Raw genomic sequence first — 27,218 nt, forward strand, 5'->3', positions numbered from 1 at the left:
GCCAAGGCAACAAAGGAGTGGCTCAAGAAGAAGCACATTAAGGTCCTGGAGTGGCCTAGCCAGTCTCCAGACCTTAATCCCATAGAAAATCTGTGGAGGGAGCTGAAGGTTCGAGTTGCCAAACGTCAGTCTCGAAACCTTAATGACTTGGAGAAGATCTGCAAAGAGGAGTGGGACAAAATCCCTCCTGAGATGTGTGCAAACCTGGTAGCCAACTACAAGAAACTTCTGACCTCTGTGATTGCCAACAAGGGTTTTGCCACCAAGTACTAAGTCATGTTTTGCAGAGGGGTCAAATACTTATTTCCCTCATTAAAATGCAAATCAATTTATAACATTTTTGACATGCGTTTTTCTGGATTTTTGTTGTTGTTATTCTGTCTCTCACTGTTCAAATAAACCTACCATTAAAATTATAGACTGATCATTTCTTTGTCAGTGGGCAAACGTACAAAATCAGCAGGGGATCAAATACTTTTTTCCCTCACTGTAAGTCTGCTGGGAACATGTAAGATTTTGGTTGCTCAAGGTACATAGTAGAAACCATTGTTCAACCGTGATATGCACCATGATGCCAACAGAATACATTACCACACAAAGTTAACATTTGGTCATTTTAGCCACATTATTCACATGCCATAGAGGTCTCCACTGCCCGATAATCCCTTAGTATCCAGCCTGCTGAACTCACCACACTGTGGGTTAACACAGAGCCCCATAATGAGCACCTGTAGAATGCCTCAGGCCTCTGCTAAAGTAAATGACAGGGTGTAGAGCTGCTGTCTTCATCAGCACACCCAGCCTCAACCTTTTACTAAACCTCACACACACACACTCAGACTCTCACTACACCAGACTGAGTGAGACTGACCAGACCTGGACACCGTGTCTATCTCTCTTTCTCTCCTTCGCTCTCTCTTCTCTATCTGACGCTCTCTCTGTCACCTCCAACCCGCATCCATGAGCACCTGGTACGACCAGCTGGTAGGTACAGCACTGTGGAGCGGATTAATACAGACCGACAGACCTCTGATTGGTGGTGGTCCACGGCGACAACGACGTGATTGGAGTTTCCGTGGTGACCAAGTGTAACCCCTGTGTGTTCTGCCCGTCAACAGGACTGCTGGACGGCACTGATCTCAGCGGCTAAGGAGGGCCATGTGGAGGTGGTGAAGGAGTTGCTGGCCAACAATGCCAGCCTGGAGCACCGGGACATGGTGAGAGAGGAGAGGAGGGTGGGCACTGGGTACAGGGTATTGGGCAAGGACATTGACAGTGGGCACTGAAGTAAACAGTGGGCAACATGAAGTAAAGCTTTTGTACCTGTGTGTAAAATTTTTCTTGAAGGACTAGTTTGATTGAAAAAGTGAGGGAAAACATCTTTACAAAAAGATGAAAGGATTCTTATTTTAGATTGGACCGTCTTCTATCTGGATGTATTTTGAAAAGCGTTAATGTGAAAAACTCTGGCACAGCAGTGTATCTGTCATTGACGGTGTCCATAGGGTATTTCGTATGGGAGCTACTATACAGTACAATACTTGCTTTATTGGTCCATTTGCACTGACATGTATGTTTTTTTTGCTGTCACAATACCCAACACACACACACACACACACACACACTGTAGAAAGAGTCTCTTCATATTCATCCTCTACTGTCTTATGTCTGACTGCAATCCATTCCAGGCTGCTTTGAAGTTATTCATCCATTTGCTTGGGATGCGATTCCATTACCTCCAATATAATCTCCTCCATTTTGTAATAATTGCGTTTACTGAGCTCTGGATGTCCGGAGTACATTAACCTGGGATATGGTTCATAACTGTAATACAAACCTCTCAGTGGAAGAAGTCCACTTCACATCCTTTCTATCTGCAGCTCTGTGTTCATTCACAGTAGAGTAGAGGTTATTCCAAATGCTTAGTTTTTGCTCCTCTGCAAATCAAAGGCATTCACAGAGTGTTATTTTAGCAGCATTACACGTTTCCCAGGGGGTAAAAATTATGGAGAAAATACCAGTGACAGTATCTGTTCATTGTGAGTGTCATGACCAAAGCTTTCTTAATTACGTTACATTTTGCCTTCTGAAATGTGCTATTTCCATTTCATATTTTTCAAGTTGGTGGACTTGTTCTAGTGTAAGGTGACTCAGTCAATCAATCATGGCTGTGTTACGTGTCAGTCCGGAACAGCCCGTGCATATATTATTAAGACTTTTTGTGACGTTCTTTTGTTCGTTTTGGACTTCGGCAAGGGATTTTTCGGCTGTTCGGGCAAATTTTTTTTATTTATTGAGGGAAGCCGAAGTCGGAAGCCGAAGTCAGCGATTGGTCAACAGTAGGGATTCTTCAAGGAAGTGCTTGTTGTCATTCAACGAGAGACGACTCGTCCTCAGGCAAATTTTGTCACTTGAGAAATACTGCACCAAACATCTTAGTCAGATGCAAAATTGTGCGACAAAGATCTTTTCGGCAAAAACATAAACATTTATTACAGATTTATTCATAGATCTTAGATTCATTCTGACTATTTTGAGGAAGTGTATACTGGCTAGGGTGTCTCAAAATGCACAAACTGTACTATTGCTGCTTTTTTCTCGTTTTTCATGCGAAGGTCTTTTTAAGGGAGTATGCGAGCAGACTCGAGTTCCAAACCTCTTAGGTGCCAGCCGAACTGAAGCATGCTGACGCCTTAAGCCATCCTGGTGCCAGTCTGTCTGTACTAATAACAGGATTAAACCCACTGTTTGGCTAGGTGCATATGACATCATACAGAAGATGACTACTCTACTTCTCCCTGGAATTGTGGCAATAGTCACTAACTGTAAATGTCACCACTTTCCATTTAAAATGTGTGTGTGCGCACGCGTGCGCCTTTGTGGTTTACTGTACAGGGGGGATGGAGCGCCCTCATGTGGGCTTCCTATAAGGGTCGTGTGGAGGTTGCCCAGCTACTTCTGGAGAAAGGAGCTAGCCCCAACATCACTGGCCAGGTACACTGGTACTATCTAAAGCGCTTTAGACATTTTATTCATAAATTAAAGAATACATCATTAGGTAAATAATGAGTGTATTTCAGTAGGAGTTAAATATGCTAATGTCTGTCCTTACAGTACAGCGTCTACCCCATTATCTGGGCGGCTGGACGAGGTCATGCTGATATAGTCCATCTCCTGATTCACCACGGAGCTAAAGTCAACTGCTCTGACAAGGTAAGCACTGGTTCTGTGTTCAATTTGTCTTATACAAAAATGCCATGAAGGTAATGACTTTTAAAAATGACTCAAAAGTGACTCAAAAGTTTTTCAACTATACTAAATGACCCTACATTCAGTGTTTTAATAGTCATCAATCATCTGTTTCTTTCTCTTTTCTCTCCTCCCCTGTTCTCAGTATGGCACTACCCCGTTGATCTGGGCGGCCAGGAAGGGTCACTATGACAGTGTGATACACTTGCTGGTCAATGGGGCCGATGTGGACCAGGAGGGAGCGGTAAGTGGACCTCCCTACTCTCATTAAAACCTCATTACACAAGGCCTGAGCAGATCACACATAATTGGCTCAAGCAAGGGTAGGTTCACTACAAAATAGCTTTTTTATCAATTCTGTCTTTGAAAAAATATATGTATATTCACAAATGCATTGTCAGAGGTTTTTGTCATACGTTTGACTACCCACTCTTTAAAATAAGACCTTATCTGATGAGTCAGAGCTTTGTCTGTATAGATATCCATTCATTCCCATTCATAGTGGGGAAAAAACTGGCTTTAGCTGCAACTCATGAAAGGAAACACTGTGGTGAAATGACAAAAATCAAACTGTTATTTTCTCCCTATCAGAATTCCATGACAGCTCTGATCGTGGCGGTGAGGGGTGGTTTCAATGAGGTGGTGAAGGAGATTTTGAAGAGGAACCCCAACGTCAACATGACAGACAAGGACGGCAACACAGCCCTGATGATCGCTGCCAAGGAGGGCTACACTGAGATAGTCCAGGACCTGTTGGACGCTGGCACCTACGTCAACATACCAGCCAGGGTAGATGACCATCACCAACCTCTAAAGATGAGCTAAAACATTGCCCTGACAATAAACAGTAGAGACAGGATTATATCAACATGAATGATAATGGTCATGCTATATGGATAAATGTGCTGAAGGTAGCAGCACATGTATCGTCTGCTCCTCTACAGTATGATCTATATTTTCTATTGTGTGATAACTGAGTTTGTGTTCTCTGTATTGAAAGCCTGTGATGTTTATTTTGTGTGTCACAGAGTGGGGAGACGGTGCTGATCGGAGCAGTGAGAGGAGGCCATGTGGAGATCGTCAGAGCCCTTCTGAACAAATATGCCGACATTGACGTCAGGGGACAGGTAGTAGTCTCTCTAATGTGACCCATCCACATTATTAAAGGCACACTGCAGTCAAAAGCGGGATTTTCCTGTGTTTTATATATATTTCCACACTGAGGTTGGTTTAATATTGATATAATGATTATGCCCTTTTAGTATAAGAGCTGTTTGAAAAGACCACCTGAAATTTCAGCCTGTTTTGGTGGGGTGGAGTTTTGGCCCTCCTGGTGATATCACCAGGCGGTAAATTAGTTAATAGACCAATAACAAAGAGTTCCAAACCTTTCTGCCAATAACAGCTAGTTCTCAGTTTTCCTCTCCCCACTCAGACCACACCCAGACAGTCCTAGCAAAATCCTTGCTTGAGAAATTGCTCTTGGCTAAGAAACTATTTTTGTTTCTTTTTGACCATTTTAAATGAAAACAATCACAGTAAGGTACTTAATTGTTACCCAGAAATGATTTGATAATGAGAGACAAACGGCTGCATTGGACCTTTAACATCTCTGCTCTATCATCATGCCAATACTGGTCCTATTCATTAGGGCACGCCGTAGCAAAATGTTTTACAACGGAAAACAAAAACAAGCATGTCTTATTGGATATGTTCAGATAGTCCCTCCTTGTTTCTGTCAGGTTTCTTCTGTTTGGTGCCTAATGAATATGACCCTCTTCTCCACTGTGTAAAACAGGATAGTAAGACTGCCCTCTACTGGGCAGTGGAGAAAGGGAACACCACCATGGTGAGAGACATCCTCCAATGCAACCCGGACACTGAGAGCTGCACCAAGGTAAGGAACAGCCACAGCTGCTATAAATGAATGAACAGTCATTTTATAGCACTGTGACAAATTCCTCTCTTGTCAACGTCAACATTGTGATAAAGTTGTGACGGTTTAAAAACAAGTTTTAAACAAGAGTGATTAGTGTTGCAAATGTACATTTGCTTGCTTCTATTCTCACCAATCACTGTTCTTGGTCTGAGATGATGATGATGATGTGTGTTTCAGGATGCAGAGACCCCTTTGATCAAAGCCACCAAGATGAGGAACATTGAGATAGTGGAGCTGCTCCTGGACAGAGGGGCCAAAGTGGCTGCTGTGGACAAGGTACTGGAGAAACACAACATACAGAGTCTAGTATACAGTGGTGTGAAAAAGTGTTTGCCACCTTCCTGATTTGTTTGCATGTTTGTCACACTTAAATGTTTCAGATCATCAAACAAATGTAAATATTAGTCAAAGATAACTCAAGTAAACACAAAATGCAGTTTTGAAATGAAGGTTGTTATTATTAAGGGAAAACAAAATCCAAACCTACATGGCCCTGTGTGAAAAAGTGTTTGCCCCTCCTGTTATAACACAACTCAACTGTGGTTTATCACACCTGAGTTCAATTCCTCTAGCCCCACCCAGGCCTGATTACTGCCACACCTGTTCTCAATCAAGGAATCACTTAAATAGGACCTGCCTGATAAAGTGAAGTAGACCAAAACATCCTCAAAAGCTAGACATCATGCCGAGATCCAAAGAAATTCAGGAGCAAATGAGAAAGAAAGTAATTGAGATCCATCAGTCTGGAAAAGGTTATAAAGCCATTTCTAAAGCTTTGGGACTCCAGCAAACCACAGTGAGAGCCATTATCCACAAATGGCGAAAACATGGAACAGTGGTGAACCTTCCCAGGAGTGGCCGGCCGACCAAAATTACCCCAAGAGCGCAGCGATGACTCATCCAAGAGGTCACAAAAGACCCCACAACAACATCTAAAGAGCTGCAGGCCTCACTTGCCTCAGTTAAGGTCAGTGTTCATGACTCCACCATAAGAAAGAGACTGGCAAAAATGGCCTGCATGGCAGAGTTCCAAGACGAAAACCACTGCTGAGCAAAAAGAACATTAAGGCTCGTCTCATTTTTGCCAGAAAACATCTTGATGATCCCCAAGACCTTTGGGAAAATACTCTGTGGACTGACGAGACAAAAGTTGAACTTTTTGGAAGGTGTGTGTCCCATTACATCTGGCGTAAAAAGTAACACCGCATTTCAGAAAAGAACATCATACCAACAGTAAAATATGGTGGTGGTAGTGTGATGGTCTGGGCCTGTTTTGCTGCTTCAGGACCTGGAAGACTTGCTGTGATAAATGGAACCATGAATTCTGCTGTCTACCAAAAAATCCTGAAGGAGAATGTCCGGCCATCTGTTCGTGACCTCAAGCTGAAGCGAACTTGGGTTCTGCAGCAGGACAATGATCCAAAACACACCAGCAAGTCCACCTCTGAATGGCTGAAGAAAAACAAAATGAAGACTTTGGAGTGGCCTAGTCAAAGTCCTGACCTGAATCCTATTGAGATGCTGTGGCATGACCTTAAAAAGGCAGTTCATGCTCAAACCCTCCAATGTGGCTGAATTACAACAATTCTGCAAAGATGAGTGGGCCAAAATTCCTCCACAGCGCTGTACAAGACTTATTGCAAGTTATAGCAAACGCTTGATTGCAGTTGTAGGTTGTAGGGGGCAATCACTTTTTCACACAGGGCCATGTTGGTTTGGATTTTGTTTTCCCTTAATAATAACAACCTTCATTTCAAAACTGCATTTTGTGTTTACTTGTGTTATCTTTGACTAATATTTAAATTTGTTTGATCTGAAACATTTAGTGTGACAAACATGCAAACAAATAAGAAATCAGGAAGGGGGCAAACACTTTTTCACACCACTGTATGTCTTTAGAATACGATCACAGGTTCTGTATTCGAGCCAATGTCTGATGTGTGACTGCCAAATATACTGTATATCCACATTGCGCAGGACAATAAAGTGTTTCTACCCTACTTTACTCTAATCATCTCTCTCTTCTCCTGTCCAGAAAGGCGACACGGCCCTTCACATTGCCATCAGAGGGCGGAGCCGCAAGCTTGCTGAGCTCCTCCTGAGGAACCCTAAAGATGGCCGCCTGCTCTACCGCCCCAATAAGGCCGGCGAGACGCCCTACAACATCGACTGCACCCACCAGAAGAGCATCCTCACTCAGATCTTTGGAGCCAGTGAGACACGATACTCAAATCACATAGACATGCATATAGTACTCTAGGGTTGTATTTGAGCCTGTTATTATTAAAGAAATTGTAATACCCAACTGCTATTATTTAAGTCACCTTTGAATATGAATCATTACATTTAGCTCTCTCACGCTTGTTTTGGAAATTTGGGGATAAAGATTATTTGTAAGTATTGCTGTATTTATCAAGTGATGACCACTCACTCTCCCCTCTCTCTCCCTCTCCCCTGTCTCTCAGAGCACCTGTCTCCCTCCGAGTCTGACGGTGACATGCTGGGGTATGACCTGTACAGCAGTGCCCTGGCAGACATCCTCAGTGAGCCCACCATGCAGCCGCCCATCTGTGTGGGCCTGTACGCCCAGTGGGGCAGCGGCAAGTCCTTCCTGCTCAAGAAACTGGAGGGTAAGAGAGGACCACCAGGAACATCACTAGGGCTGTTCTTTTGCTAGTGTCCCAAGGCTCTCATGTAAAAAGAATTAGACTTTTAACCTCTCACTAAACAACAGCAATATGAATCTAAAAGTGAATATGTCAGCCCATTTAGTCACGTTCTGTACATTAGGTTTCCTTTTTCTCATTACCAGGCTGTCTGCCTTAGTGCCTCATTTGCTGTAGGTTCCTGTGTAAGGCAGGAACCGCTAGGGGTCCTACTCATTTGCACTCCCTCTCCTCCAGATGAGATGAAGACATTTGCAGGCCAGCAGATTGAGCCTCTGTTCCAGTTCTCGTGGCTGGTGGTGTTCCTGTCCCTGCTGCTGTGTGGTTCTGTAGCTCTGGTCCTGGGCTTCACCGTCGACCCCCGCCTGGCCATCGCCGTCTCCCTCAGCCTCCTCACCCTGCTCTACATCTTCTTTGGTGAGAAACAATAGAGTAGAATGGAATGGAAGAGAATAAAATGGGTAAACAAAAACTCTGGTCCTTGGGTGTCCTACAGTTAAGGAAAGTTGCATGTATTATATCACTAGAGGGCTCCATGGGTCTACGTTTCGAGCGATCATACAGCGTTTTACTACATACAACTACATTTTTCAGGTTCTACCCACTGGATGTCATCATAGGTAGGTGAAAGTCTGATGGTGAATCAATATGATGTATTATTTTCTCTCTCCCTCCCTGCAGTGTTGGTATACTTCGGGGGTCGTCGTGAGGGGGAGAACTGGAACTGGGCGTGGGTCCTCAGCACCCATCTGGCCCGCCAGGTGGGCTACCTGGAGCTGCTGCTCAAACTTATGTTTGTCAACCCCCCCGAGCTGCCAGAGCAGACCACCCGCGCCCTGCCTGTCAGGTAACACACACAGATATATACATCAAATGCATGCTTGTAGACGCTCGTGCACACGCACCTTGATGTGAACGACCTTCAATAGAAAAAGTATATTCTAGAAATCTTGCCTGTGTGTGTGTGTGTGTGTGTCAGGTTCTTGTTCACAGACTACAATCGTCTGTCCAGTGTGGGAGGGGAGACCAGCCTGGCAGAGATGATAGCCACCCTGTCTGACGCCTGTGAGAGGGAGTTTGGCTTCATGGCCACCCGCCTCTTCAGGGTGTTCAAGAACGAGGAGAACCAAGGTACTATCTTTGTCTCCACTTTGGATATCCTTTAGAACCTTGTCTTATTACCTCTGTGTCTCTAATATTGTATATTTAGTGTACAGCAGGCCTCAAATTTCCCGGCAGCCCCCTTGTGTGGCCGTTGTGCCCTTGGGCTGAATATAATCATTATAATTCCCTTCTCCCGGCTGCCAATCGCCGTGCTCCGAAGCACCTCTCACTCACATGGCTTTCTCAGATATCGCAATTCTTATTAGCCAATGTCTGTCAGGTGATCGGGTCCTTATCACAGGCCTTGCAGCTCTGAAGTACAAGTGAAGACAGACACATCGGGGATGCAAAGGCGCGCGACATTCTTATCGAATTCCGAGGCGCTCATTGAAGATGTTAGAGGAACTGTCCACGTTTACTTTTCCTCAGCCAACAGGATGAGTAACGAACAGCAAAAGCACTAGCCTATGTCAGTCTACTATCCCCCATAGTACAAAGGTTTACCTATTATATTGGTCAGCTTGTCATTCTGTGCTAGAAATAAATATTCCAAACAGAATCTGGGACAGTTGTGGGACGATAGATCCCAAATTCATACAACCACTACATCAAAAAACCTTTTAAAAGCAAAGAGTCTGATGCAACAGATCAGAACGTTTAGCTTAAAATGTTGATAAACTATTATTTCTTCACGTTATAAGGGCAGCAAGGCGCACACAGCAGTAGGCTATAGGTGCGAATGTTCCAAAATGCAATTAGCGGGAAAACACCTTTCTCAAAAGCGCACCACAAATGCAAGCGGTTTCATGTGACAGATGAAAATATCCTTTAGAAAGAGGGAAGATCTAAAGATGCAACAACTAGCATGGATTGCTAATATGACTGTCTTTGGCTGCTGGACACTAAAAGAAAGTTGATTTTGAAAACCAATAGAACATGACAGCCTACTGGTTTCAATGGCATATGAGGAAGTGTTGATAAAATAATTCCCTCAACGTTTCTATGGTCTGAATTTGGCTAGGCTACTTAGAAGTAAGGTGAGACATGCCTCATAAAAAAAATAAAAATAAAGTCCAAGTTTTAAAAAATTACGTTTATGGTTTCAAAATGCACTGTTCTTTCTCTGCTATCTGAACGAACAGTGTCTCAAGTACAGTACCAGTCAAAAGTTTGGACACACCTACTCATTCCAGGGTTTTTCTTAATTTTTACTTTCTTCTACATTGTAGAATAATATTGAAGACATAAACTATTTTTTTTAAAAATCCAAATGTATTTGATTGTGTGTGTCTTTGTGATGAGGTGGTGTAACAGGCTTTAATTCGCAAAATACAGGTTTATGCAGAAATGCGTCAAACACACTCCAGGGCACAAAACAGGCACATTGGAAAATACAAGGCAGGAGGACGCGGAGCCGGATGGCGACGGTGGAAATCCCGAAACATGGAGGGATCGAGGATATCCCTCACCGGGACCCAGCACCGTTCCTCCGGACCGTACCCCTCCCACTCCACGAGGTACTGAAGGCCCCCCACCCGACGCCTCGAATCCAGGATGGAACAAACAGAGTATGCCGGGGCCCCCTCGATGTCCAGAGGAGGTGGAGGGACCTCCCGCACCTCAGACTACTGGAGCGGACCAGCTACCACCGGCCTGAGGAGAGACACATGAAACGAGGGGTTAATATGGTAATCAGGGGGAAGTAATAACCTATAAGTGACCTCGTTGACTCTCCTCAGGACTTTGAAAGGCCCCACAACCCGCAGGCTCAGCTTCCGGCAGGGCAGGCGGAGGGGCAGATTCCGGGTCGAGAGCCAGACCCGATCCCCCGGTACAAAGACGGGGGCCTCACTGCGGTGGCGGTCAGCGTTGGCCTTCTGACGACGCACGACGCGTTGGAGGTGAACGTGGGCAGCATCCCACGTCTCCTCCGCGCGCTGAAACCAGTCATCCACCGCAGGAGCCTCGGTCTGGCTCTGGTGCCACGGTGCCAGAACCGGTTGGTAACCTAGAACACACTGGAAAGGTGTTAGGTTAGTGGAGGAGTGGCGGAGAGAGTTCTGGTTATATTCTGCCCATGGCAAGAACACCGACCACTCCCCCGGCCGGTCCTGGCAGTAGGACCGCAGGAACCTACCCACGTCCTCATTTACCCGTTCCACCTGCCCATTACTCTCGGGGTGGAACCCAGAGGTCAGGCTGACCGAGACCCCCAGACGTTCCATGAACGCCTTCCAGACCTTGGACGTGAACAAGGGACCTCGGTCAGACACTATAACCTCTGGTACCCCGTAGTGCCGGAAGACATATGTAAACAGGGCCTCCGCAGTTTGCAGAGCCGTGGGGAGACCGGGCAGAGGAAGGAGGCGGCAGGCTTTAGAAAAATGGTCCACAACGACCAGGATGGTGATGTTACCTTGGGAGAGGGGAAGATCAGTTAGAAAATCAACACTTAGGCGAGACCATGGTCGTTGTGGAACTGATAAAGGTTGTAACTTACCAGCTGGGAGGTGCCTAGGTGCCTTACTCTGGGCGCACACTGAGCAGGAGGAGACATACACCCTCACGTCCTTAGCCAAGGTAGGCCACCAGTATTTTCCGGTCAGGCAGCGCACTGTACGACCGATACGAGGGGTACGTGTGTGCCCAGTAGATCAGACGATCACGGCTAAGAGCAGGCACGTACTGTAGCCCATCTGGACACTGAGGTGGAGAGGGATCTGTGCGTAATGCCTGCTCTATATCCACGTCCATCGCCCATACTACCGGCGCCACAATGCAGGAGGCCGGCAGTATGGGGGTGTTGTCGCTGGGCCTCTCCTCTGTGTCATACAGCCGGGACAGTGCGTCTGCCTTCACGTTCTTCGTACCCGGGATGTATGATAGAGTGAAGTGTCAAACCGGGTGAAGAATAGGGCCTGCCTGGCCTGGCGAGGATTCAGCCTCATCGCTGCCCGGATGTACTCCAGGTTACGGTGGTCCGTCCAGACGAGGAAAGGGTGTTTTGCCCCTTCGAGCCAATGCCTCCACACGGTCAAGGCTCGGACAACAGCCAACAGCTCCTGATCACCAACGCCGTAGTTCTGCTCCGCCGGGCTGAGCTTCTTCGAGAAGAACGCACAGGGGCAGAGCTTGGGTGGTGTACCCGAGCGTTGAGACAGGACAGCTCCTATCCCAACCTCGGAAGCATCAACCTCGACTACGAACGATAGTGATGAATCGGGGTGGGCCAGTACTGGGGCTGAGGTGAACAGACCCCACAGTGTGCTGAAGGCCAGGTCAGCCTCAGCAGACCAGCGGAGCCGGGATGGCCCACCCTTCAACAGGGAGGTAATGGGAGCTGCGACCTTGCCAAAGCCCCGGATAAACCTCCAATAGTAGTTGGCAAAGCCAAGGAAGCGCTGCACCTCCTTAACCGTGGTTGGAGTCGGCCAATTACGCACGGCTGAAATGCGATCTCCCTCCATCTCCACACCTGAGGTGGAAATGCGGTATCCAAAGAAGGAGACGGACTGCTGGAAAAACATACACTTCTCTGCCTTAGCATAAAGGTCATTTTCCAACAGTCGGGCCAGCACCTTGCGAACCAGGGACACATGCTTGGCGCGCATAGTGGAATACACCAGGATGTCATCGATGTAGACCACTACACCGCGACCAAGCATGTCCCGAAACACCTCGTTCACAAAGGACTGGAAAACTGAGGGAGCATTCATCAAAACATAGGGCATCACCAGGTATTCATAATGCCCCGTGGTTGTGCTAAATGCTGTCTTCCACTCATCTCCCTCTCGGATACACACCAGGTTGTATGCACTCCTGAGATCTAATTTGGTGAAGAAGCGAGCCCCATGCATTGATTCAATCACTGAAGGAATGAGGGGGAGAGGATAACTAAATCTTATCGTCTCCCTGTTCAGTGGTTGATAATCAATGCACAGGCGCAGACCTCCGTCCTTCTTCTTCACAAAGAAGAAACTCGAGGAGGCGGTTGAAGTAGAGGGACGTATATACCCCTGGCGCAGGGACTCGGTGACATGTTTCCATCGCCACCGTTTCAGCCTGTGACGGGGGTATATATGACTCCTGGGAGGTACAGCGTCTACCTGGAGGTTTATTGCGCAATCCCCCGCCCGATGAGGTGGTAATTTAGTCGCCTGCGTTTTAGAGAACGCTTGCACCAGATCGAGGTATTCAGGGGGAATGCGCACGGTGGAGGTACTGTCTGGACTTTCCACCGTGGTTGCACCAACGGAAACACCTAGACACCTACCCTGACACTCTCGCGACCATCCTCCTTCGTTCCACACCGCGTTGGCCCACTTCAGGGCTTTCCCGAGAGGCAGGAAACGAGGGCGGACACCTTCTTCCGCTCCGATGGGACCGGCCGGATGCTGGAGAAGTAGAGCTCCAGTTGGAGAAGGATTCCTTGGCACAGCGCCACTGTCCCGTCGAACTCCCATGGTCGGGATATCTGGATCCCTCCGGGTGCTGGGGTGTAGGTGGGGGGGGGGATCGGGTTGGCCAGCTGGTCTCGACGGATCGGGCTCTCTCCTCTCCAGGCGTTGGACGACCTGAAGAACCCGATCCATCGCTTCACCCAAGCTGGCTAGCATAGTTGAATGCTCCTGGACCCGTTCCACGACTCCAGGCATTCATGTCTCTCCCGCTGACTCCATAGCGGGTGGGTGATTCTGTGATGAGGTGGTGTTGAAGGAGTTAGGCGCAGGAGGGTAAACAAAACAGGCGCACTGGAAAATACAAGACACATGGGAAATACTCCCGTCGATACAAAATACACAAGCTCCACCGAGCTTCACTAACCTCCACAATAATCAATCACCCACACAGACAAGGAAGCAGAGGGAACACTTATACAATGACTAATGAGGGAATAAGGACCAGGTGTGTGTGATTGAAGACAAGACAAATGGAGTGATGATAAATGGATCGGCAGTAGCTAGTAAGCCGGTGACGTCGAACGCCGAAACCTGCCCGAACAAGGAGGGGAGGCAGCCTCGGCGGAAGTCGTGACAGTCTTCACACCACAGAGTTAATACTTGGTGAAAGTACCTTCGGAAGCCATTACAGATGTGAATAATTTTGAATAAGTTTCTACCAACATTTACAGTACCAGTCAAAAGTTTGATTTATTTTTACTATTTTCTACATTGTAAAATAATAGTGAATACATCAAAACTATGAAATAACACATATGAAATCATGTAGTAACCAAAGAAGTGTTAAACAAATCAAAATATATTTTATATTTGATATTCTTCAAAGTAGCCACTCTTTGCCTTGATGACAGCTTTGCACACTCTTGGCATTCTCTCAACCAGCTTCATGAGGTTGTCACCTGGAATGCATTTCAATTAACAGGTGTGCCTTGTTAAAAGTTAATTTGTGGAATTTCTTTCCTTCTTAATGCGTTTGAGCCAATCAGTTGTTTTGTGACAAGGTAGGGGTGGTATACAGAAGATAGCCCTATTTGGTTAAAGACCAAGTCCATATCATGGAAAGAACAGCTCAAATAAGCAAAGAGAAACGACAGTCCATCATCGCTTTGACTGACCTTGTCTTAATCTGGAAAATTTCAAGAACTTTGAAAGTTTCTTCAAGTGCAGTTGCAAAAACCATCAAGCGCTATGATGAAACTAGCTCTCATGAGGACCACCACAGGAAAGGAAGACCCAGAGTTACCTCTGCTGCAGAGGATATGTTCATTAGAGTTAACTGCACCTCAGATTGCATCCCAAATAAATGCTTCACAGAGTTCAAGTAACAATTTGTAAGTCGCTCTGGATAAGAGCGTCTGCTAAATGACGTAAATGTAACAAACACCTCAACATCAACTGTTCAGAGGAGACTGCGTGAATCAGGCCTTCATGGTTGAATTGCTGCAAATAAACCATTACTAAAGGACACCAATAAGAAGAAGAGACTTGCTTGGGCCAAGAAACACGAGCAATGGACATTAGACCGGTGGAAATCTGTCCTTTTGGTCTGATGATTTTTGGTTCCAACCGCTGTGTCTTTGTGAGACGCAGAGTAGGTGAACGGATGATCTCCACATGTATGGTTCCCACCGTGAAGCATGGAGGAGGTGTGATGGTGTGGCGTTGCTTTGCTGGTGACACTGTCTGTGATTTATTTAGAATTCAAGGCACACTGAACCAGCATGGCTACCACAGCATTCTGCAGCGATGCGCCATCCGATCTAGTTTGCGCTTAGTGGGACTATAATTTGTTTTTGAACAGGACAATGACCCAAAACACACCTCCAGGCTGTGTAAGGGCTATTTGACCAAGAAGGAGTGTGATTGAGTGCTGCATCAGATGACCTGGCCTCCACAATCACCCGACCTCAACCCAATTGAGATGGTTTGGGATGAGTTGGGTGTAGTTATTTCCCTATAATGCACACTCTGTCGTGCATTATCGCTTGCGTAGCTTGGACTATATAGTCCCCCTGTTGGTACGCTGTAACAACCTATGTAGCTAATGTAAAGTGTTGCTTGAAACATACTATTTGCTGTAGTTACAGGCAATAACTCTAGCCTTTGCCCCCTCTCCCCTCCCCCTCCAGGTAAGAAGTGGAAGAAGACGTGCTGCGTGCCCAGCTTCATGCTGTTCGTCGTGACTCTGGGCTGCCTGATCACGGCCATGGCGCTGCTGGCCATCTTTAAGGTACCTACACACACTGACACACACACACCGTGTTGAGCATCTGCTGTACATGAAACAAATATTTAAGCTACGGACCTTTTTTCATTTATGTAGGTGCAGCGTGAGAACCTCACAGTGAACGCTGTGCTGATCGCCATGGCCAGCGTGGTGGGCCTGGCCCTCCTGTTGAACTGTAGGACCTGGTGGCAGGTGGCCGACTCCGTCCTCAACTCCCAGAGGAAGAGACTGCACAGTGCCGCCAACAAGATGCACAAGCTCAAGAGCGAGGGCTTCATGAAGGTAGTGTAAACCCAGTGACCGAAATCTTTTTCAATGTTTTCAATCAAAAATACGTATTTCCAATATCTTTTTAGCACATTTTCAACGTCTTTTCAACATCCTTAAAATGTATTTTGCTTATAGGGAATACTCTGTTTGATAGGTTCCTCTCCAGTTGTATTCAAATAGTGCCGAATCCCTAACTTGAGAATAGATACAGTTGAAGTCGGAAGTTTACATATACTTAGGTTGGAGTCATTAAAACTCGTTTTCAAACACTCCACAAATTTCTTGTTAACAAACTATAGTTTTGGCAAGTATGTTAGGACATCTACTTTGTGCATGACACAAGTCATTTTTCCCACAATTGTTTACAGACAGATTATTTCACTTATAATTCACTGTATCACAATTTCAGTGGGTCAGAAGTTTACATACACTAAGTTGACTGTGGCTTTAAACAGCATGGAAAATTCCAGAAAATGATGTCATGGCTTTAGAAGCTTCTGATAGGCTAATTGACATAATTTGATTCAATTGGAGGTGTACCTGTGGATGTATTTCAAGGCCTACCTTCAAACTCAGTGCCTCTTTGCTTGACATCATGGGAAAATCAAAAAAAATCAGCCAAGAACTCAGAAGAAAAATTGGAGACCTCCACAAGTCTGGTTCATCCTTGGGAGCAATTTCCAAACGCCTGAAGGTACCATGTTCATCTGTACAAACAATAGTACGCAAGTATAAACACCATGGGACCATGCAGCCGTCATACCGCTCAGGAAGGAGACGCGTTCAGTCTCCTAGAAATGAACGTACTTTGGTGTGAAAAGTGCAAATCAATCCCAGAACAACAGCAAAGGACCTTGTGAAGATGCTGGAGGAAACAGGTACAAAAGTATCTATATCGAGTCCTATATCGACATAACCTGAAAGGCCGCTCATCAAGGAAGAAGCCACTGCTCCAAAACCGCCATAAAAAAGCCAGACTACGGTTTGCAACTGCACATGGGGACAAAGATCGTACTTTTTGGAGAAATGTCCTCTGGTCTGATGAAACAAAAATAGAACTGTTTGGCCATAATGGCCATCGTTATGTTTGGAGGAAAAAGAGGGTAACTTGCAAAACGAAGAACATCATCCCAACCGTGAAGCACGGGGGTGGCAGCATCATGCTGTGGGGGTGCTTTACTGCAGGAGGGACTGGTGCACTTCACAAAATAGATGGCCTCATGAGGAAGGAAAATTATGTGGATATATTGAAGCAACATCTCAAGACATCAGTCAGGAAGTTAAAGCTTGGTCGCAAATGGGTCTTCCAAATGGACAATGACCACAAGCATACTTCCAAAGTTGTGGCAATTTGGCTTAAGGACAACAAAGTCAAGGTATTGGAGTGGCCATCACAAAGCCCTGACCTCAATCCTATAGAAAATGTGTGGGTAGAACTGAAAAAGCGTGTTCGAGCAAGGAGGCCTACAAACCTGACTCAGTTACACCAGCTCTGTCAGGAGGAATTTTGCCAAAATTTACCCAACTTATTGTGGGAAGCTTGTGGAAGGCTACCCGAAACGTTTGACCCAAGTTAAACAATTTAAAGGCAATGCTACCAAATACTAATTGAGTGTATGTAAACTGCTGACCCACTGGGAATGTGATGAAAGAAATAAAAGCTGAAATAAATCATTCTCGCTACTATTATTCTGACATTTCACATTCTTAAAATAAAGTGGTGATCCTAACTGACCTAAGACAGGGAATTTTTACTAGGATTAAATGTCAGGTATTGTGAAGAACTGAGTTTAAATGTATTTGACTAAGGTGTATGTAAACTTCCGACTTCAACTGTATGTAACTTGTAAATTATGCAGGAATGGCAATACAGACTTGAAAATGGAAGTTACATGTACAGTGCATTCTGAAATATTCAGACCACTTGACCTTTTCCACATTTTTGTTACGTTACAGCCTTATTCTAAACTAGATTAAATTAATTGTTTTGATTGGACATGATTTGGAAAGGCACACACCTGTCTATATAATATCCCACAGTTGACAGTGCATGTCAGAGTGAAAACAAGACATGAGGTTGAAGGAATTGTCCGTAGAGCTCAGAGGCAGGATTGTGTCGAGGCATAGATCTGGGGAAGGGTACCAAAAAATGTCTGCAGCATTGAAGGTCCCCAAGAACACAGTGGCCTCCATCATTCTTAAATGGAAGAAGTTTGGAACCACCAAGACTCTTTCTAGTGTCACGATCGTCGGTAAGAGATGAGGACCAAGGCGCAGCATTGCAGACGAACATACTCTTTATTTATGATACACGATCAAAAACAACAAAACGATAACGTGACAGTCACTGGTCAAACACAAACCAACACGAACAAGATCCCACACACACGAAAGAAAACAGACTGTTTAAATATGGCTCCCAATCAGAGACAACCAGCAACAACTGACACTCGTTGCCTCTGATTGGGAGCCACTCTGGCCAACATAGAAATAGCACCCATAGAATTACACCATAGAAACAAAACACATAGATCTACACACCCTGGCTCAACATAACAGTATCCCCAGAGCCAGGGCGTGACAGTACCCCCCCCCTAAAGGCGCGGACTCCGACCGCGTCAACCAAATACCACAGGGGAGGGACCGGGTGGGCACTCCGCCTAGGCGGCGGATCCGGCTCCGGGCCTGATCCCCGCTCCCTCTCCAACCCCCCAAAGTACCCCTGGTCCGGTCTGGCCCCGCTGGCCGGAGCTGGACTGCACACTGATGGAGCGGATTGCTCTAGCTCCGGCGTAAGGCATCTGACCGGTGCCGAACCAGGCACCAGTGGAACAGGCACGGGCCGTGCCGGACTGACGACGCCCACCACTGGCTTGGTGTGGAGAACAGGCACGGGCCGTGCTGGACTGACGACGCACACCACTGGCTTGGTGTGAGGAGCAGGAGCGGGCCGGAGCGGGCTGGCGATGCGCACCATAGGCTTGGTGCGGGAAGCAGGAGCGGGCCGGACCGGGCTGACGATGCGCACCCCTGGCTTGGTGCGTGGAGCAGGAACGGACAGGACCGGGCTGACGATGCGCACCCCTGGCTTGGTGCGTGGAGCAGGAACGGACCGGACCGGGCTGACGATGCGCACCCCTGGCTTGGTGCGTGGAGCAGGAACGGACCGACCGGGCTGACGATGCGCACCCCTGGCTTAGTGCGTGAAGCAGCAACGGGCCGAACCGGGCTGACGATCGCACCCCTGGCTTGGTGCGTGGAGCAGGAACGGCCTGGACCGGCTGACGCACTCGCACCCCTGACTTGGTGCGAGTGGCAGGAACAGGCCGGACCGGGCTGGCGACGCGCAGCATAGGCTTGGTGCGGGGAGCAGGAACAGGCCGGGCCGGGCTGGCGAAGCGCACCATAGGCTTGGTGCGGGGAGCAGGAACAGTCCGGGCCGAGCTGGTGACGCGCACCGTAGGCTTGGTGCGAGGGGCAGGAACAGGCCGGGCTGGGCTGGCGACGCGCACCGTAGGCTTGGTGCGGGGAGCAGGAACAGACCGGACCGTACTGGGGACACACACCACTGGCCCTACACCGGGATCTGGAACGGGCCGGACCGGACTGGTAACACACCCCAGTACCTCTCGCCGTGCCTCTACACCTTCCTTCCCTTCTTTGACCAGTGGCCCCCGTAACCTGGCGGCCTCCTCTGCCAACCCGCTGGACCGCTCTATCGCGGCCTCCTGCTGCCCCGACGTCGTGAGCCCCCCCCCTAAAAATGTTCTGGGGGTCTCTCTTCCCCATGGGCCAGGCCTCTATAGTTCTCGCCCAACTCTCGCTCTTCTGCTTCCAACTCCCGCCATTCAGCTCCTCATTTGGCTTGACCCAATCGAAACTCTTCCTCCACTGTTCCCAAGTCCACCCTCTCTGCTCCTCACTAGGCTTGACCCAGTCGAGGTTGCCACGGAGATCTGCTAGCGATTCCCCTGGCGATGGCTCCTGGACACGCTGCTTGGTCCCGTTTTGGTGGGATCTTCTGTCACGATCGTCGGTAAGAGATGAGGACCAAGGCGCAGCGTTGCAGACGAACATACTCTTTATTTATGATACACGATCAAAAACAACAAAACGATAACGTGACAGTCACTGGTCAAACACAAACCAACACGAACAAGATCCCACACACACGAAAGAAAACAGACTGTTTAAATATGGCTCCCAATCAGAGACAACCAGCAACAACTGACACTCGTTGCCTCTGATTGGAAGCCACTCTGGCCAACATAGAAATAGTACCCATAGAATTACACCATAGAAACAAAACACATAGATCTACACACCCTGGCTCAACATAAGTGTCCCCAGAGCCAGGGCGTGACATCTAGAGCTGGCCGCCCGTCAAATTGAGCAATTGGGGGAGAAGGGCCTTGGTCAGGGAGGTGACCAAGAACCCGATGGTCACTCTGACAGAGCTCCAGAGTTCCTCTGTGGAGATGGGAGAACCTTCCAGAAGGACAACCATCTCTGCAGCACTCCACCAATCAGGCCTTTATGGTAGAGCGGCCAGATGGAAGCCACTCCTCAGTAAAAGGCCAACAGCCCGCTTGGAGTTTACCAAAAGGCACCTAAAGGACTCTCAGACCATGAGAAACAAGATTCTCTGGTCTGATAAAACCAAGATGGAACTCTTTGGCCTGAATGCCAAGTGTCACATCTGGAGGAAACCTGTTACCATCCTAATAGTGAATGGTGGTGGCAGCATCATGCTGTGGGGATGTTTTTCAGCGGCAGGGACTGGGAGACTAGTCAGGATCAAGGGGAAAAATGAATGGAGCAAAGTACAGAGAGATCCTTGATGAAAACCTGCTCCAGAGCGCTCAGGGCCTCAGACTGGGGCGAAGGTTCACCTTCCAACAGGACAATGACCCTAAGCACACAACCAAGACAACGCAGGAGTGGCTTCGGGACATGTCTCTGAATGTCCTTGAGTGGCCCAGCCAGAGCCCGGACTTGAACCAGATCGAACATCTCTGGACATACCTGAAAATAGCTGTGCAGCAATGCTCCCCATCCAACCTGACAGAGCCTGAGAGAATCTGCAGAGAAGAATGGGTGAGACTCCCCAAATACAGGTGTGCAAAGCTTGTAGCGTCATACCCAAGAAGACTCGAGGCTGTAATCGCTGCCAAAGGTGTTTCAACAAAGTACTGAGTAAAGGGTCTGAATACTTATGTAAATGTAAATATTTCCGTTTTTTCTTTTCAATAATTTGTGAATATTATAAAAACCTGTTTTTGATTTGTCATTATGGGGTATTGTGTATAGATTTGAAGAGGGGGAAAAACAATCCATGTTAGAATAAGGCTGTAATGTAACAAAATGTGGAAAACGTCAAGGGGTCTGAATACTTTCCGAATGCTCTGTATATCAAATTAGTTGATCGAGTTAGAATTTGGCTTAGAATGTCGCTAGTTGTAAATGGTATGCTACAGTTTAACATGGTTAAGTATAAATAAATGATGTTGTTACATGATAGTGTTAGGCACTCAGGAGCTAAATGCCTAACTATCAACATGATATAAACAGAGATGAATTAATAAGAAGAGTCACAATGTCTGTAGTTATACAGTATGCAGTGGTTGATGGTGTGTGTTTGGTTGCTCCAGGTGTTGAAGCATGAGGTGGAGCTGATGTCCAAGATGGCCAAGACCATCGATGGCTTCACCCAGAACCAGACCCGCATGGCGGTCATCATTGACGGCCTGGATGCCTGCGAACAGGACAGAGTGCTGCAGATGCTCGACACGGTGTGTGTGTGTGTGTGTGTGCCTGTGCTGTGTTTTGTAACAATGACTGAATAAGACGTTTGTAACAATGGCTAAACACAAAAATGTAGGCTATACAATACTATACACAAAACACACATTACCCATAACCATTTAGGGTTAAATCATTATCCATTACTCATTGGTCATTACTATTGATGGGGAGGGAAATCGATACAGTTACATATCGTGATATTATTTTTGATAATATTATATCTATATTTTGACTCCCAAGTATAGATGAAAAATAAATAAAAAGAAAACATTATATATAAAAAAGTATGTGGACACCCCTTAAAATTATGAATTTGGCTTTTTCAGTCACACCTGTTGCTGAAGGGTGTATAAAATCAAGCACACAGACATGCAATCTCCATAGACAAACATTGGCAGTAGAATGGCCTTACTGAAGAGCTCAGTGACTTTCAACGTGGCATCGTCATAGGATGCAACCTTCCCAACAAGTCAGTTCATCAAATTTCTGCCCTGCTATAGCTGCCCCGGTCAACTGTAAGTGCTGTTATTGCGAAGTCTAGGGGCAACAATGGCTCAGCCGTGAAGTGGTAGGCTACACAAGCTCACAGAATGGGACCGCCGAGTGTTGAAGCGCCTAGCTCGTAAAAATCATCTGTCCTCGGTTGCAACACTCACTACCGAGTTCTAAACTGCCTCTGGAAGCAACGTCAGCACAATTACTGTTCGTCGGGAGATTTATGAAGTGGGTTTACATGACCGAGCAGCCGCACACAAGATCACCATGCTCAATGCCAAGCATCGGCTGGAGTGGTGTAAAGCTCGCCGCCATTGGACTCTGGAGCAGTGGAAATGCATTCTCTGGAGTGATGAATCATGCTTCATCATCTGGCAGTCCAACGGATGAATCTGTGTTTGGCAGGTGCCAGGAGAATGCTACCTACCCGAATGCATAGTGCCAACTGTAAAGTTTCATGGAGGAGGAATAATGGTCTGTGGCTGTTTTTCAGGGTTCGGGCTAGGCCCCTTAGCTCCAGTAAAGGGAAATCTTAACGCTACAGCATAGAATTACATTCTAGACGATTCTGTGCTTCCAACTTTGTGGCAACAGTTTGGGGAAGGCCCTTTCCTGTTATAGCTTGACAATGCCCCCGTGCACAAAGCGAGGTCCATACAGAAATAGTTTTTTCGAGATCGGTGTGGAAGAACTTGACTGGCCTGCACAGAGCCCTGCCCTCAACCCCATTAAACACCTTTGGGATGAATTGGAACGCTGACTGCGAGCCAGACCTAATTGCCCAACATCAGTGCCAGACCTCGCTAATGCTCTTGTGGCTGAATGGAAGCAAGTCCCCGCAGCAATGTAACAACATCTAGTGGAAAGCTTTCCCAGAAGAGTGGAGGCAGCAAAGGGGGGACCAACTCCATATTAATGTCCATGATTTTGGAATAAGATGTTCGACGAGCAGGTGTCCACATACATTTGGCCATGTAGTGTATTTAGCCTCACAATGAAATGTTAGAACATTTTCTTTTCACGACAGCTAGGGATGCAAGTAGAACACAAAACAATTTGACAAACAGTTGCATTCATGAGTTTTATGGACAAATGTCAATATATAAAAGTCAGCCAAAGCAGAAAACTTGATAAAAATGAATTTATATGAATGCTGTAAGTACAGAAATTGTTTGCTCAATGGGAAATGAATATCCAACTAGTCAGTGACATCTGTTTGGAGTTTTGATTTTGTGTGAGCTTATTACAGTATTATAGACACTATGTCCTGGGATTTCCTATGATCCCCTATCTAGAAGAACCCCTTACCTTCTAACGACTCTTTTTTACATTTACATTTACGTCATTTAGCAGACGCTCTTATCCAGAGCGACTTACAATTGTGTAGCTGGTGAGCGTCAGAGCACAACATGTGCGTGTTCGTGAGAGCTGTAGCTTAATAGTTTGTAGCTTAAACCATTTGTTCTACAGACGTTTTGGTAAAAAGATCCGGCCCGGGCCCCTTCTGGATCTACCCTTGTCTCACAAACACTGCTCTAGTTCAGCCCCCGTTAATCACACAGACTATTGGAGAAATAGACAAATCCACTGGTACAACCTAGAAGTCTGTAGCTCAAACACACAATGTTTAAAAGCGGTTTGAAGTCCAAAACACGCCGGCATTACAGTGGGACTCATTGGGTTAAAATGACTAGATTTGGTAGATAGTTTTTCATTATTTTGACCTCCCCACATTATAATTGGAAAAGGAAGTGTAAACTGTAACATAGCCAATTAGCTAGAAAGGTAACTCCAAACACATTTTCACTAAGAGCAGCTGCTTAGCTGGTTAAACAGTGGTGTCGTGACGTGACTTTAACATTAATCTCTAACTAACTATGTTTAATTGTTACCCAATTTAAATTAATCATGTAACAATTAACTCATTAGTATCTGGGGCACCATGAGAGCGGTTCCTTAAAGAGATACCATCTCCCGAATTAAACTCTTTACCTATCACATCTATAAACAGTCAACTTATTAATCATAACCTCGTATCATATCATTCTGAACAGTCGTAACCTCCTTGCATCGGCAAAGTCCAGAGCCTTACTTATGATTCAGTGCTACACAAATTGGTTCAATTATTTATTTACTAGCTAATTAAATGGGAACACAGGATAAACATACACACTCTGCACCGGTTATTGACTGGAGAGGGACAGAGACACTTAACCTTGATACATTCAGAAACGACTCTCACCTACAGTAACTACATACTTGGCACACGAACCGCCACCCGCTTTGAGTAAGAAATCATGAATGTATTTAAATGAGATGTCTTAGTTCACCGGGGATCCCTTGGAAAGGGGTTGGGCCTTTTTGCGGCACGCTTGTAAGGCTCTTATTGTCCAAAATGGTTCACAATGTCCTTCTTCGTAGTTGTCCGGTCTCCAATGACTTGTCATGTAGTCCTGAACAGAACTACAGAATTGATTTTCCTTCCCGTCGCTCTGGAAGTTGCTTCTTTGAAGATAGGCTAGCCAGCCATATCGATGGTTCCCCAGTGGGGTGATGAGAGTAGTGTAATACAGTGGTTTGAGCAGAGTAGCAGATGGTCCTACTTAAATTCACTTTCGAAGATACCTTACTTAGGACCGCTAATCAGCCGTACCAGTGATTGTCCGGGAGGTGAGTTTATTTTCTTCACCTCGTGATGAGATTCAAAGTTCCAATCATTTTAAACGTGTAGCTGCCGCTTCACGATTTTCTGGTCTGGTATGTTAATTTCCTTTCCCACCATTTATACACTCTGCTCGAAAAGGGCGGTTCCGGCAGGCTGGCACGCTTTCTGACCTCACTTTGGGGCGGCGATTAATCATTGCTCAATGTTATGTAAAACAATTATTTCTTATAACTTCTCAAGTCACATCCTTTTCTTAACAAAAACACTTTCATCATTTTTCATATTACATGCACAACGCATAGTATGGCAACGTCAAATATGTAGTGGGTATACTTTCCAAGTTACAGTATTTCCTTTATAACATTTTTAATGACATCACAAAATAACTAACAAAATTACCTTAGTGTGCTATTGTCACGGATTCTGCCGAGGCTGCCCCTCCTCCTTGCTCGTGCAGGCTTCGTCGTCACCGAAATACTAGCTGCTGCCGATCTATTTTCTATGTTGCACCTGTTGTCTATTGTCACACACCTGTTGCCCATTATTGTAATCACGCCTTCCCTATTTAACCCAGTGGCTCCCAATGTGTTTTGTGCGTGGTTGTTTTTCGTTTCGTGTGTCTTCGGTGAGCGGGTTAGTTCCTCCCTGTGTGGAGATATTCTGTGTTGTATTCAGTAAAGTACGTTTCTGAGAATTCTGTGTCCTGCGCCTGACTTGGATCCACCGCATTACACTGACACTCATGACACCTATAGATCGCCTCCTACCATTCCCCACGTTCTACGTTAGAAATATTGTTCCGGTATTCGCTTTTGAACGTGTTAAAGTTTCAGCGGGAAAAAGTCCTTCCCTCCCCCCTCTGCGGGTGAGAGGTGGTCTGATTGAAGTTATTCATTGCAAACCTGATCAGACCTATTTGGATTCTCGTGGACCGTCATGACAGTGGTTAGCCATGTGTTGGCCAAAATGTAATTTCCAAGTCAAGAAAGCTTACCAGCAGCCTGTGGCACTGTAGCTTTTAATACACACTATTACAAGCTACAGTGCATTTTCCACGTTTTTGTTACATTACAGCCTTATTCTAAAATAGATTAAATAAAAATGTTCCCTCATCAATCTGCACACAATACCCCATAATGACAAAGCGAAAACGGTTTTTAGACATTTTTGCAAATTTATAAAAAATGTAAAACATAAATACCTTATTTTCATAAGTATTCAGACCCTTTGCTATGAGACTCGAAATTGAGCGCAGGTGAATCCTCTTTCCATTGACCATCCTTGAGGTGTTTCTACAACTTGATTGGAGTCCACCTGTGGTAAATTCAATTTATTGGACATGATTTGGAAAGGCACCCACTGTTTATATAAGGTCCCACAGATGACAGTGCATGTCAGAGCAAAAACCAAGCCATGAGGTTGAAGGAATTGTCTGTAGAGCATTGAAGGACCCCAAGAACACAGTGGCCTCCATCATTCTTAAATGGAAGACGTTTGGAACCACCAAGACTCTTCCTAGAACTGGCCGCCCGGCCAAAATGAGCAATCGGGGGAGAAGGGCCTTGGCCAGGGAGGTGACCAAGAACCCGATGGTCACTCTGACAGTACTCCAGAGTTCCTCTGTGGTGATGGGAGAACCTACCAGAAGGACAACCATCTCTGCAGCACTCCACCAATCAGGCCTTTATGGTAGAGTGGCCAGACGGTAGCCACTCCTCAGGAAAAGGCACATGACAGCCCGCTTGGAGTTTGCCAAAAGGCACCTAAAGGTCAGACCATGAGAAACAAGATTCTCTGGCCTGAATGCCAAGCGTCACTTCTGGAGGAAACCTGGCACCATCCCTATGGTGAAGTATGGTTGTGGCAGCATCATGCTGTGGGGACATTTATCAGCGGGCAGGGACTTGGAGATTAGTCAGGATCGAGGAAAAGATGAACGGAGCAAAGTACAGAGAGATCCTTGATGAAAACCTACTCCAGAGCCCTCAGGACCACAGAATGGGGCAAAGGTTCACCTTCCAACAGGACAACGACCCTAAGCACACAGCCAAGACAATGCAGGAGTGGCTTTCGGGACACGTCTCTGAATGTCCTTGAGTGGCCCAGCTAGAGCCCGGACTTGAACCTGATCAAACATCACTGGAAAGACCTGAAAATAGCTGTGCAGCGACGCTCCCCATCCAACCTGACAGAGCTTGAGAGGATCTGCAGAGAAGAATGGGAAAAACTCCCCAAATACAGGTGTGCCAAGCTTGTAGCGTCATACCCAATAAGTCTCAAGATTGTAATCGCTGCCAAAGGTGCTTCAACAAAGTACTGAGTAAAGGGTCTGAATACT

At 46.3% G+C, this 27,218-nt stretch overlaps 1 protein-coding gene across 9 annotated transcripts in view; it reads left to right on the forward strand.

The window, feature by feature from the left end:
- kidins220a (kinase D-interacting substrate 220a) overlaps window positions 1-27,218 on the forward strand; it is a 94,256-nt gene that overhangs the window by 12,951 nt on the left and 54,087 nt on the right. For 8 of the 9 annotated variants that reach the window (XM_045209186.1, XM_045209184.1, XM_045209190.1 and 5 more), the window contains exons 4-19: window positions 1,119-1,217; window positions 2,896-2,994; window positions 3,115-3,213; window positions 3,395-3,493; window positions 3,841-4,038; window positions 4,278-4,376; window positions 5,048-5,146; window positions 5,366-5,464; window positions 7,224-7,401; window positions 7,654-7,818; window positions 8,092-8,271; window positions 8,536-8,701; window positions 8,834-8,985; window positions 15,548-15,648; window positions 15,742-15,927; window positions 21,567-21,707. In XM_045209186.1, the coding sequence (XP_045065121.1) occupies window positions 1,119-1,217; window positions 2,896-2,994; window positions 3,115-3,213; window positions 3,395-3,493; window positions 3,841-4,038; window positions 4,278-4,376; window positions 5,048-5,146; window positions 5,366-5,464; window positions 7,224-7,401; window positions 7,654-7,818; window positions 8,092-8,271; window positions 8,536-8,701; window positions 8,834-8,985; window positions 15,548-15,648; window positions 15,742-15,927; window positions 21,567-21,707 (2,160 nt within the window). Of the gene's footprint in view, window positions 1-465; window positions 985-1,118; window positions 1,218-2,895; window positions 2,995-3,114; window positions 3,214-3,394; window positions 3,494-3,840; window positions 4,039-4,277; window positions 4,377-5,047; window positions 5,147-5,365; window positions 5,465-7,223; window positions 7,402-7,653; window positions 7,819-8,091; window positions 8,272-8,535; window positions 8,702-8,833; window positions 8,986-15,547; window positions 15,649-15,741; window positions 15,928-21,566; window positions 21,708-27,218 lie in introns of those variants that run through there. The other variant, XM_045209188.1, reaches the window with a different exon arrangement.

Source organism: Coregonus clupeaformis, chromosome 29 (genome assembly GCF_020615455.1).
Source record: "Coregonus clupeaformis isolate EN_2021a chromosome 29, ASM2061545v1, whole genome shotgun sequence".
Taxonomy (NCBI): domain Eukaryota; kingdom Metazoa; phylum Chordata; class Actinopteri; order Salmoniformes; family Salmonidae; genus Coregonus; species Coregonus clupeaformis.